Source organism: Onychomys torridus, chromosome 11 (genome assembly GCF_903995425.1).
Source record: "Onychomys torridus chromosome 11, mOncTor1.1, whole genome shotgun sequence".
Classification (NCBI taxonomy): Eukaryota; Metazoa; Chordata; class Mammalia; order Rodentia; family Cricetidae; genus Onychomys; species Onychomys torridus.
Genome location: NC_050453.1, coordinates 79,526,025 through 79,537,061, shown reverse-complemented (window position 1 = coordinate 79,537,061; position 11,037 = coordinate 79,526,025). Strand labels below are relative to the sequence as shown.

Here is an 11,037-nt window from a genome sequence, read left to right as displayed (position 1 = left end):
ATTAAAATTAATGCAAATGAGTCTTTGTCATGCATAAATCTTGTAGAAAACACATTTTTATTTAGGACAGGACACTAGAAATATTAACTACAACAGTATAGACAATTTCTTTTTTTTTTTTTTTTTTGAGCTGGGGATCGAACCCAGGGCCTTGTGCTTGCTAGGCAAGCACTCTACCACTGAGCTAAATTCCCAACCAACAATTTCTTTTGAAACTAATGGCATCATAGTCAAATTACATTCTAAAAACTTCTCAGATACATCTGAGGAATGTTCATCCCACTTGTCATTGGTTTTTATGACATATTAGAAGTCTCAAATTTTAGTCTACATGTACAGATTTTAAAGTTAAAAATTTGATTAAGAAATTCCCTTTATGGGCCAACAAGATGGTTTATTAATGCTCTTGCCACTGAGCCTGACGACTTGAATTTAACACCCAGAACACACACAGAAGTGACTTCCCCAGGTTATCTTTTAATTCTCTTTATGTCAGTAAAGCTTATGAGAAACTGAGCCCTGGGCTGGAGGAATGACTCAGAACTTAAGAGTACCCACTGCTCTTTCAGAGGACTAGAGTTCAATTCCCAGAACCCATACCAGGTAGCTCATAACCTCCAGTTCCAGGGAGATCTCACACCACCTTTGTAAGTATCTGTACTTATGTGTACATACCCACACAAAGATGCATATATACACATATAATTAAAAATTACAGAAAGAAAACAAACAAACAAAAACTAAGCCATAAATTGGGCACTGACTAAATCTTTGGTTGCTTCTTTGTGGTCCAACAGCATCAGAGCTTGTGAAATAAATAAAATCCTAACACTAAACAATACAAAATAGCCTGGGTAGTGGTGGCACACACCTTTAATCCCAGCACTTGGGAGGTAAAGGCAGGCGTATCTCTGTAGGTTCAAAGCTAGCCTGGTCTACAAAGTGAGTTCTAGAATAGCCAGGGCTACAGAGAAACTCTGTCTCAAAAAATCAAAACCAAAACCAAAACAAAACATAGCAAGAAGGAACAATGAGAAATTTTATAGGTAAACAGAATGGTTCTATAGGTAAGAATGTAATATGCTTTTGCTCTTTTGTTTTAGAAATGCAAGTTATCTTCAATAGATGAACACAATGTTCATATTAATACCTAACAAACATGTAAAATACCATCACAAACCTAAGACCTCTAAAAATCAAGTATATTTTAAAATAAAAGTAACATGTCTTTTTAAAACAAAGATTTGTTTATTTACTATGTATTACAATGGTCTGGCTACATGTGGTCTGCACACCAGAAGAAAGAACCAGATCTCATTATAGATGGTTGTGAGTCTTCATGTAGTTTCTGGGAATTGAACTCAAGACCTCTAGAAGGGCAGCCAGTGCTCTTAATCTCTGAGCCATCTCACCTTCGAGCCACTAACATATGCCTTTAATCCCAGGACTTGGGAGACAAAGATTGGTTTACAAAGGGAGTTCCCCCCCGACAGCCAGAGCTACATAGTGAGAGACCCTGTCTCAAAACAAAACAAATGTAATGCTAACAAACAGGATTTCTTTTCATTGGAAAGCCCTGCAAAGCCATGAAAATTGCAAAAAAGAGGTTAGAATCCACACACCATACAGGTAATAAAGCAGAAAAAAAAAAAAAAAGACGGAGAAAGATAAACTATTAGCTCCTGGTTTAAAAATAGTAAACATTGGTATCCAACATCCCTTTGACTATATTTGAAGAAACTTGAATACTGGCCTTTAAATTTATGGGACAAGAAAGACTTTATTTTGTCAGATTTTGTGACCATATGCATTACGATTTTATGTCTCAAAAATGGGAATTAGAAAAGGAAATGAATTAATAAGCTGGCACACTTGGGAGGGAGGACCTGGCTCGCTCATTTCTCTCAAGTGGCAGAGGAAAGGGAGGCAGAAAGAAAAAAAGGCCTTTTCTACCAGACTAAAAATAGAGTAAGAAACCTGTAACACCTGAACAGTAAAAACCTAGCCACAAACCACTAAGTACTCTACAATAATAACACGTTTGCTTTAAAAGTTATCCATACAAACACCACAAAAATGTGTATCTCTGTAAGCATAGTGCCTGTTATTCATGTATACATTTATACACAAACCAACTAGTTTACCCCTAACAGGAGCTGCATTATCACAAATCTTACTCTTTGGGTTATTCAACTTAATTCTTCAAAGTATAAAACTGTATAGATTAGAAAGGGTTGAGATAAATTTCAGGAGATGAAAACAAGAAAATTAATTCCAAAGAAAGTAAAGAACAATTAACTGTCGGGCGGTGGTGGCGCACGCCTTTAATCCCAGCACTCAGGAGGCAGAGGTAGTCAGATCTCTGTGAGTTAGAGGCCAGCCTGGTCTACAGAGTGAGTTCCAGGAAAGGTGCAAAGCTACACAGAGAAACCCTGTCTCAAAAAAAACAAAAACAAAAAAAAAAAAAAGGAAAAGAAAATCCCCCATTCAGGACTTATCCCAGGTGCGTGAACTGGCTTTTTAGAACCCATTCCCTGCGGTGGGATACCTTGCTCAGCCTTGATACAATGGGGAGGGGCTAGGCTCTCCTTCAACTTGGTATGCAAGATTTTGTTGACTACTATGGGAGACCTTACCCACTCTGAGGAGTGGATGGGGGTAGAGTGGGAGGGAGGTGAGGAAGCAGGAGAAGGGGAGGGAGGGGGAATTGGGGTTGGTATGTAAAATGAAAAAAAAAATTTAATGAATAAATATATTTAATAAAAAACAAACAAACAAACAAAAAAAGATGGGTCTAGGCTGGGCATGGTGGTTCACACCTTTAATCCCAGCACTTGGAAAGCAAAAGCAGATGGATCTCTGTAAATCTGAGACCAATATGACCTACATTGTGAGTTCTAGGACAGCTAGGGTTATATAGAGAGACCCTGTCTCAAAAAACCAAAAAAGATGGATCTACATAGAAAATCTGCTTACAAAATCAAGTGTTTTTTGTTTTTTTTTTAATTAGTAAATTTTACAAGTAAAATCTTCCAATGGGGAATAGACATCAGGAGAACCAGAAACCTTACATAAGCCAACTGAGAAAACAGAAAAAATAATATTACTTTAAGAGCTTTAGGGCAAGCAAAAGACTGACCGATTCTAAGGTCTTTACAAACATTATTTCACTTGATCCTCAAACAATGCCATGAAGTTCCATTACTGTTATCCCTATCAAATGAAGAAACCAAGGCTTTGAGATTATTTAGTTTACCCACTCATAAAGCTGATGTGGTGCAAAGGGGAAATTTGATTAAAATGCCAGTAATAAGTCTTTGGTCCATATTTCTTTAAAAATCTTATTGTAAATTGACAATTTATGATTTTATATGTATATATGGTATACAAAATGGTGTTCTCATTTACTTGGTCCCATAGGCTACACTGAATAATACAAGGGTTTCTCCCAGAATCGACAGAGGGCTTAAATTGTTCATTTTATTGAAGACTGACAATGTAAGACATCTGAAAAAGACATTAAAAAAAATGTTGCTGTCAGCACTTGAGTTTTTCTGTTACTGTTGAAGACCTGTATTTACTTTTCTTAAACAAAACGTTCATTTTATGGTTGCTTCACAATCATTTCCTGCCCCGGCCAGCGGGGTGTCAACGAGGGGCAACCCACCTGTGGGAGAGAATGAAAGGGAAGGGCGACACAAAGAGATGGACAGCAAGACAGTATTCTGATCAAGCCACCAATCTTTATTTTTCTCCACATGGCTTATATAGCATAAGGGGGGAAGGGGCAGGAAGGAGGGAAAGGGAAAAGGGGCGTGTAGAACATGGAAGGGGTGCAAGACGTGTGAGGCAGATAGTGCAACTGCGAGATGTTGGCTAAGGTCACTGGTCAGGGGCAGTATATTCTGTTGTTAGGCTACCTGACCCTGGAATGCTCTTTACTTCGGTTGTCATGGCACCTGACTGTGGGATGTTCTCTTATCTTTGGAGGCCTCTGGTTACTGCTCTGGGAAGGGGCTTATGAGTTGTTCTTTGGTCTAGCTAGTACTTTCCATGGTTCATGTTTGGTTCCTGACATCTTGGTCCCTAACAATTTCCATCATGTTTCCACTCTCAGCACTCTGAGTATAGGAGATATACCAATGTGTCTTTATCTTTAATGTCTTACCTGATTCTGTTGGAGAGGGGTCTGGGACTGTCCATCAGGAGCTTGGCCCTGGTTGCCATTCCCTCCAACTGGAGAGCCACAAGTTGTGGCTGTCACAATCAACACAGGGCAGATCTTGCAATTTTGTCTGCTTATGTAGTTGTCTTAAAAAAAAAATTATAGTCCACTTACAGAAGATGAAGTACCAGCATTTGTGAGTCTTAAACAGTTCCAATTTAAAAATAAAACATTTTGCAGAGACCATTGCATAACCTACAAGTATAAAAGAGACCATTTTGTTAAAAGATGTATTTGAGGGGGTTGGGGATTTAGCTCAGTGGTAGAGTGCTTGCCTAGCAAGCGCAAGGCCCTGGGTTCGATCCCCAGCTCAAAAAAAAAAAATGTATTTGACATATATACAGTGCTCTGTCTGCATGTATGCCTGCAGGCCAGAAGAGGGTGCCAGATCTTATTACAAATGGTTGTGAGCCACCATGTGGATTCTGGGAATTCAACTCAGGACCTCTGGAAGAACAGCCAATGCTATTAACTGCTGAGCCATCTCTCCAGCCTAGTCTGATCCAGTCTGATAAGTCAGAGCTTTTCTAATTAATAATAAGTCTCTATGTTGTTATTTGTGAACTGACAGCCCAAAGGAAAGTCTGACTACAGGGGTCAGAACACCTGGAACTGGAGTTAGCTGTGAGCCACCAGGTGGGTGCTGGGAATTGAACACAGGTACTCTGGAAGAGCAGCCAATGCAACTATGGAGCTATCTCTCCAGCTACTTTTTTAGAGTAGCCTTGGCTCCCTAGCAATATTGAGCAGAAAATACCCAGAGTTCCGGCTTTTCTCATGTGTGCAGAGTGCTTGTCTATCACAGACAAAGCCCTGAGTCCCACAATCCCTAGCACTACCAGAATGTTTCATAGTGCTTGTGTGTGTCCGTGCAAGTGGAGGCCCAAGGACAGCCTCAGGTGTCATCATCACTCAGGCACTCTCCCCTTTGTTTCTGTTTGTAGACAGATTCCTCTCACTGGCCGGGGACTCTTCAAGTCAGCCATGCTGGCTGTCCATGGGTATCTCTGCCTACTTCCACCTCCCCAGAACTAGGATCAGTTACCAGCACTTACAAACCCCCTAAGCCCCCACCCTTACACACACACACACACACACACACACACACACACACACACACACACAAAGACACACACAGATACACAGACACAGACAAAGACACACACTTTTGAATATTGGTTCTAGATGTGGAACTTGAGTCCACGTGCTTATCTGGAATGCACTGAATCCTTCCATACTGGCCTCTTTTCTTTCACTTATCCATTGCATTGTGGTGAACTTTCCAAGCACTCCCACCTCTCTCTAGAAAGTAGGGTCTTCATATGTAACCCAAGCTAGCCTCAAACTTTTGGCAATCCCTTACTTTTGCCTCCTGAGTTTGAGGATTACAGGCCTGTACCACCATACCTGGTGGCAGCTGCTTTGTGGGTTTGTTTTTGTTGTTATTTGGTTGTTTTCTGTTTTTGTTTTTTTTTTTTTTTCTTTTTGAGATAGAGTCTCACTGTGTTATTCAGGCTGGCCTTGAACTCCTGAATGTCCTAGATCCTCTTTTCTCTGCCTTCCAAGCAGCTGGGGCTTATTGCTCATGTCAGCATTAGACTGACTTGGTTTTGTACTTGCAAGAATCACACACTCTTCTTAATCTAGACATTTTAATGAGGAACACCCTGAATGTTTGATACCATCAAGGAAAATCTTTGTATTTTCCTCTGTTTGATTTTTTTTTTGAGACAGGATCTCTCTACATAGTCCTGGCTCTCCTAGAATTTGCTATATAGACCAGGCTGGCCTCAAACTCATAGAGATCCTCCTGCTTCTGGCTCTAATGCTGGGATTAAAAGCAGGCATCCATGACACCAGGCTAGGAAAATCTTAACCCTGGTAAATGTTCCATAATTTTTATTGTCTACCTATATTTGGCAATGGTATGAATTCTATTTAGAGAATTTGCCAACTCTTTCTTTTGTGGACAAATGCCATATTGCTTTTTCTCTTTTTCCTCTGTTGAGGTGGGGTTTATTTTTGTTTGTTCATTGTTGTGTGTATACATGATAAAGGGGCCTGTGTGCCTCAGCATGTGAGTGGAGGTAAAAGGACCATCTCATGAAGTTGTCTGTCTTGGTTTTGGTTTCTCAGCTGTGCCCTCTGAAGGGAGTGGGCTGACTATTCCAGGGATCCTGTGTGCATTATTTTTAGCTTTCTCTTCCAAAATGTTTCCTGAGCTGTAGTGGTGGGCACATAAATACAGATGCCCCATTTAGGGATGAGTTCTCAGCCTCCTAGTCTCAGTCTGACCAGTCACCTATCTCTGCATTGACTGCTCTCTACCACACAAAGAGGCTTTTCTAACCAAGGCTGAGAGCAGCCCAGGTCTGCTGGTCCCAGCATAGGTGGGTTAGATAATTTGCAGGCACTACCCCATACTACAGTAGGTAGTTGACAGAGGAAGTAAGGAGAATCATTTCTTAATTTTTTATTTTGCATGTATGAGTGTTTTAGTGTTTTCTTTGTCAAAGGAAAATATTCTTTATTTAAATAAAAACATGTTAAGATGACAAACACAAGGGTTGTGTTTTAGGGTTTTGCCTGCATATATGTTTATGCCCACAGAGGCCAGAAAGTGGTGGTGGATCCTCACCAACTGGAGTTACTGATGGTTGTGAGCTGCCATGTGGTGTAGGAATGGAACCCAGGTCACCTGCAAGATCAAGGGCTCTAAAACACTTGAGCCATCTCTTCAGTTCTGAGAATCATGCCTTATGGAGAATGTGGCCACTGATCAGTTTTCCATGTTCCAGTGGACAACCCTAAACTCCTGCAAGTACAGGCAGCACTAATTGGACTTAGTGTGTTCAAAAAACAAAAGGAAGACATGAAGTTGGGAAGACAGTGTGTGGAAAGGAATTTGGAGAGAAGAAATGGGGCTAGTTATGATCATATTTCATTGTATACATGTATGAAATTCTCAAAAATAATGGAGAAAACTAGTGATAATTAGGGCTGGTGAGAAGACACTTGCCACTTGTTAGCATTTAGGCCACTGTAACAGCAGAAAAGAAAGAAAAAGAAATGCAAAGCATGTTTTATTTTTTTAAATATCTTAAGTCATTTTTTATCATTACTTAAGCTTTTCATCCTGCAACCTTCATAACTTGCTTTTATATATTTCAATAAAACTTTTATATTGTTTTTTCTTTTTAAAACATTTAAATATTTTTATATCTAAAACCTTAACATCTCAGACCCCATAAAAACTTTGCTTATATTTAAACCTCACAACTTACTTGAACTTTAAAGTACTGAAAGTTTCACATTTTTATACCTCAAACTGTTTTCTCAGACCCAAAGTATCATTTATTTAAGGTTTTTTGTTTTTTTGTTTTTTTGTTTTTGCCAGAGCTGAGGACCGAACCCAGGGCCTTGTGCTTGCTAGGCAAGCACTTTACCACTGAGCTAAATCCCCGACTCCTATTTAAACTTTTATCCTCATATCTCAGGTCTTTATATTTTTATAAAAAACATTACGTTTTCAAATATCTTTTTTATTTAATTTTTTTAGTTATCTTCTACTTGGAATTTGATACAGGTTTTTTTTCAATCTTACCCAATAATAATTTGTAACCAATTCTCTTAAATGATGGTGAATATTTGTAACCCATTGAACTCAAATGACCCAAATCTATGTATTATTTATTTTCCTGTGGAGACAAAAGTATAATTTTTTAAACCTAATGTATCGTTAACATTTTTTAAGCATTACCAGGGTTAAGATGGGAAGCTAATGATGAACTTGGCTTAGGAAGAAAGGGAGGGGGATTTAGATTCAGGGTATATAGGTGGTTAACTCCCCCCCCCCCCCCCCCCCCCTCTCCCCCAGGCTGGGCTCATGACCTCAGCCACCGCCTGTAGGGTCGGACCTATCTGGCCCTGCTCCTCCACAACAGCTTCTGCCTACGGAGAAGCTACCAGCCTCAGCTGAGCCTCCATGGACCACTCAGCCACTCTCCTCCTGCACCTCCACCAGTGACCCCGGCTACCCAGGCCCTCTGTGCCTTCAGAATGCTCATGCTCGCGCCCCTCCAGATGCTACTGCCCTGCAGGGCCTGGTGTCCTGCCCCCACCCCCCCCCCGCCATGTGTATAGCATGTTAATTTTTCTTATAATTGACTAAGAGGGACGCTATGGGATGGTCTCCCTTTTCTCCCCTAGACCCTTGCCTAGCATACTAGAAGGATGTGCAAGCCACTGCTCACAGTAGAATGATTGATTCACAAGGGGAACTTTGTGACCTTTTGCAGTGCAGATGCAGTGCAGATGCTGCCGCCCTCCAGCCTGGTCTGCTCAAGTGTGGAGCCCTGCTCTCTGGGAACTCACACCCTGCTTGGGAGGGCCTGGTTAGGGCTGCTGGAGGCCCGGGTCTCAGAACTTACCAGGGACCCAGGGAGTGCTGAGCAGTCAGCACGTGGCCCCACTGTTGAGCTTTCCCTGCCCACCAGTGCTGCAGGTCTGATAGTAATAAGGAAGGCTAGTAGTCAGAAACAAGTAACATTTACATAAACATAAGAACCACTTTACCAGGATCAGAAGGATTTTTGTTTTGTTTTTTCCTTCTCAGCCTCTGCATGCCCTTTGTAGCCCGGTACTCCCACCAGGGTCTGCAGGAACCAAGAGGAGTTCTTCCATGCTCAGCATCAGAGGTTCTCCCTCCTGAGATTAAGTAAACATTGTAAGAGGTTCATTCTACACTAGAGTGATTAGGACCATGGGCCTGAGTACAGGTGTCTGAGATGGTCTGCACTTGGCTGTGCTGGGGGGAGGTCTTTTGCTCCACCCCTTTGGCATCACTATAAATACCCCAAGGCAGAGACAGTCAGGGCCCATTAGAATACGTTCCAGGCCCTCTCGAGGCTATCTTTTATTTTTTATCTGTTTATCTCCACAGTCTAAATCCTTCTACCTAATATTTCCTGCTGCTCCCACTCAAGAAAACTCTGGGGAGCTGTGGGGTTGATGGGTAAACACACCACAGAATGGCACCAGAACAGGGACTAAGAAAAAAAAGGAGGTGGGGAATAAAGACAAATGAGTGAGGACTAAAGACAAAGTAATAGGCACTAAAGATATAAAGGAAAATAATAGTTTTATAATAGAGCTTTTGGCTAAAGTGCGAGTTAGGTCCTGCCAGTGGAAAAAGGGGCATGCCTGGTGGTGTTATGGAATATAGATAATTAAGGGGCAGGGGGTTTTATCCTTGAGAGAAAAAGAAAAATGGACTGGAAGATGCACAAAGTTCTCTTCTGTCAAAAGTTTCTATCTTCTATCTCTTAATTTCTATCTGTGAAAAATAAGTATAAGGTATAGTGTAGTAATATAGTGTAGGAAAAACTTAGAAGTATAAGATTGTGTAAAAAAAAATAAGGCAACTAGACAGAAAAACTCTTCAATTTTCTAACTTTGGGGGCTATGAACGCAAACTGGGTGGAAAAATCTTTCTTTCAACTTTATTGGTAAAAAAAAAGCTCTTCTTTGAGCTTTTTGGGAAGAAAAAAGTTTCCTATATAAGCTTTTCGCCTGGGGACAGCTAAAATGCTAAGTCCAAGTGGCAGGAGAAGGTGATTTCTCCCTGGGAGCAAAAAATGTGGGTGTAAGAAGCCAAAAAGTTTAAAGTTCAGAAGTTCTGGGAAAAGTTGGTCATTCTCTTGGGGAAAAAAAAAATCTTTCTCTTAAACTAAAAGCTTTTCTTGAAAATTTGGGGGGAAAAATCTCTCTAAAATGCCTTAATCTTTCTCTCTCAAACTAAAAGCTCTCTTAAAAAACTTAAAAACTCCCTTTCCGTCTTCATGCTCTGACTCGAAAGGTCATGAAGAAAGACTGTGGTGGTGTGGCGGTGTCTTCTGCTTTTCAGCTCTGAGCCCCTTGCAGAGCTTCCAGGGGTGCCATGTTGGGCCAGAGTGTGTGGATATTCACCACCTACGTGGACTGTTCCAGCCTCTGTGAGGAGGACCCGGGGAAGAATTTGCCATTGTTGGTGGAGAACAAGTGGTGGTTGCTGGCTACGATGACTGTGCACTTTGGATCTGGATTTCCTGTTCCTTTCTTCATAGTAAGGCATGAGATACTTAAAAAATGAGGATATTTAATTCATCCCTTTAACAGAATGAAGATTAAGAGATGTGATCTGGCCGGACAGTGGTGGTGCACGCCTTTAATCCCAGCACTCGGGAGGCAGAGCCAGGTGGATCTCTGTGAGTTCGAGACCAGCCTGGGCCACCAAGTGAGTCGCAGGAAAGGCGCAAAGCTGCACAGAGAATCCCTGTCTCAAACCGCCCCCCCCAAAAAAAAAAGATGTGATGTGAAAATTGGAGTAAACTCGTATTACTAAATAAAATTGTAAATAAACCAGTGACCTACTTAAAAAAAAAAAAAAAAAAAAAAAAAAACTTAAAAACTAAAGCCTTTAACTCTCTCAGAAGGACAAAAGTTAGAATCACCTGTGATTAGCTCTAAGGGAAAACAAACCCCTTAAGATAGCAAAACCTGAATTCTATTTTTCAAGCTTTAAAAATCCTCCCTGCAATGTAGGAGGCAGGGGTGGATTTCCTAAAAACCTCTATTCAAAGCTCTGTCTCTTCAAGTTAGTAAAAGACAGTGGGTCAGAGTACCCTGAGGGAAATGCTTGGGAGAGTACCAGTGAAGGGCTAAACAGGGCAAGAAACTGTTTACCTAGGAAAAGAAAAAAGCCAAGCATTTCAGTTACTGCTGAGCTGAGGCATTGAGGGTTTTGCTTGAGTGAGCACTTGTGGGGATGAAAG

The 11,037-nt window shown here is 41.0% G+C and overlaps 1 protein-coding gene across 1 annotated transcript; it reads left to right on the top strand.

The window, feature by feature from the left end:
* Positions 1 to 10,163: 10,163 nt before the first annotated feature.
* Positions 10,164 to 10,355, top strand: LOC118592927 (cytochrome c oxidase subunit 7C, mitochondrial-like). Its single transcript, XM_036202005.1, has one exon. It carries the CDS (start codon positions 10,164 to 10,166, stop codon positions 10,353 to 10,355), a length of 192 nt encoding a protein of 63 aa, XP_036057898.1.
* Positions 10,356 to 11,037: the final 682 nt, after the last annotated feature.

Coding starts and splice junctions, on each gene's coding strand:
- LOC118592927 (XM_036202005.1), top strand. CDS start 10,164: ATGTTGGGCCAGAGTGTGTGGATATTCACCACCTACGTGGACTGTTCC.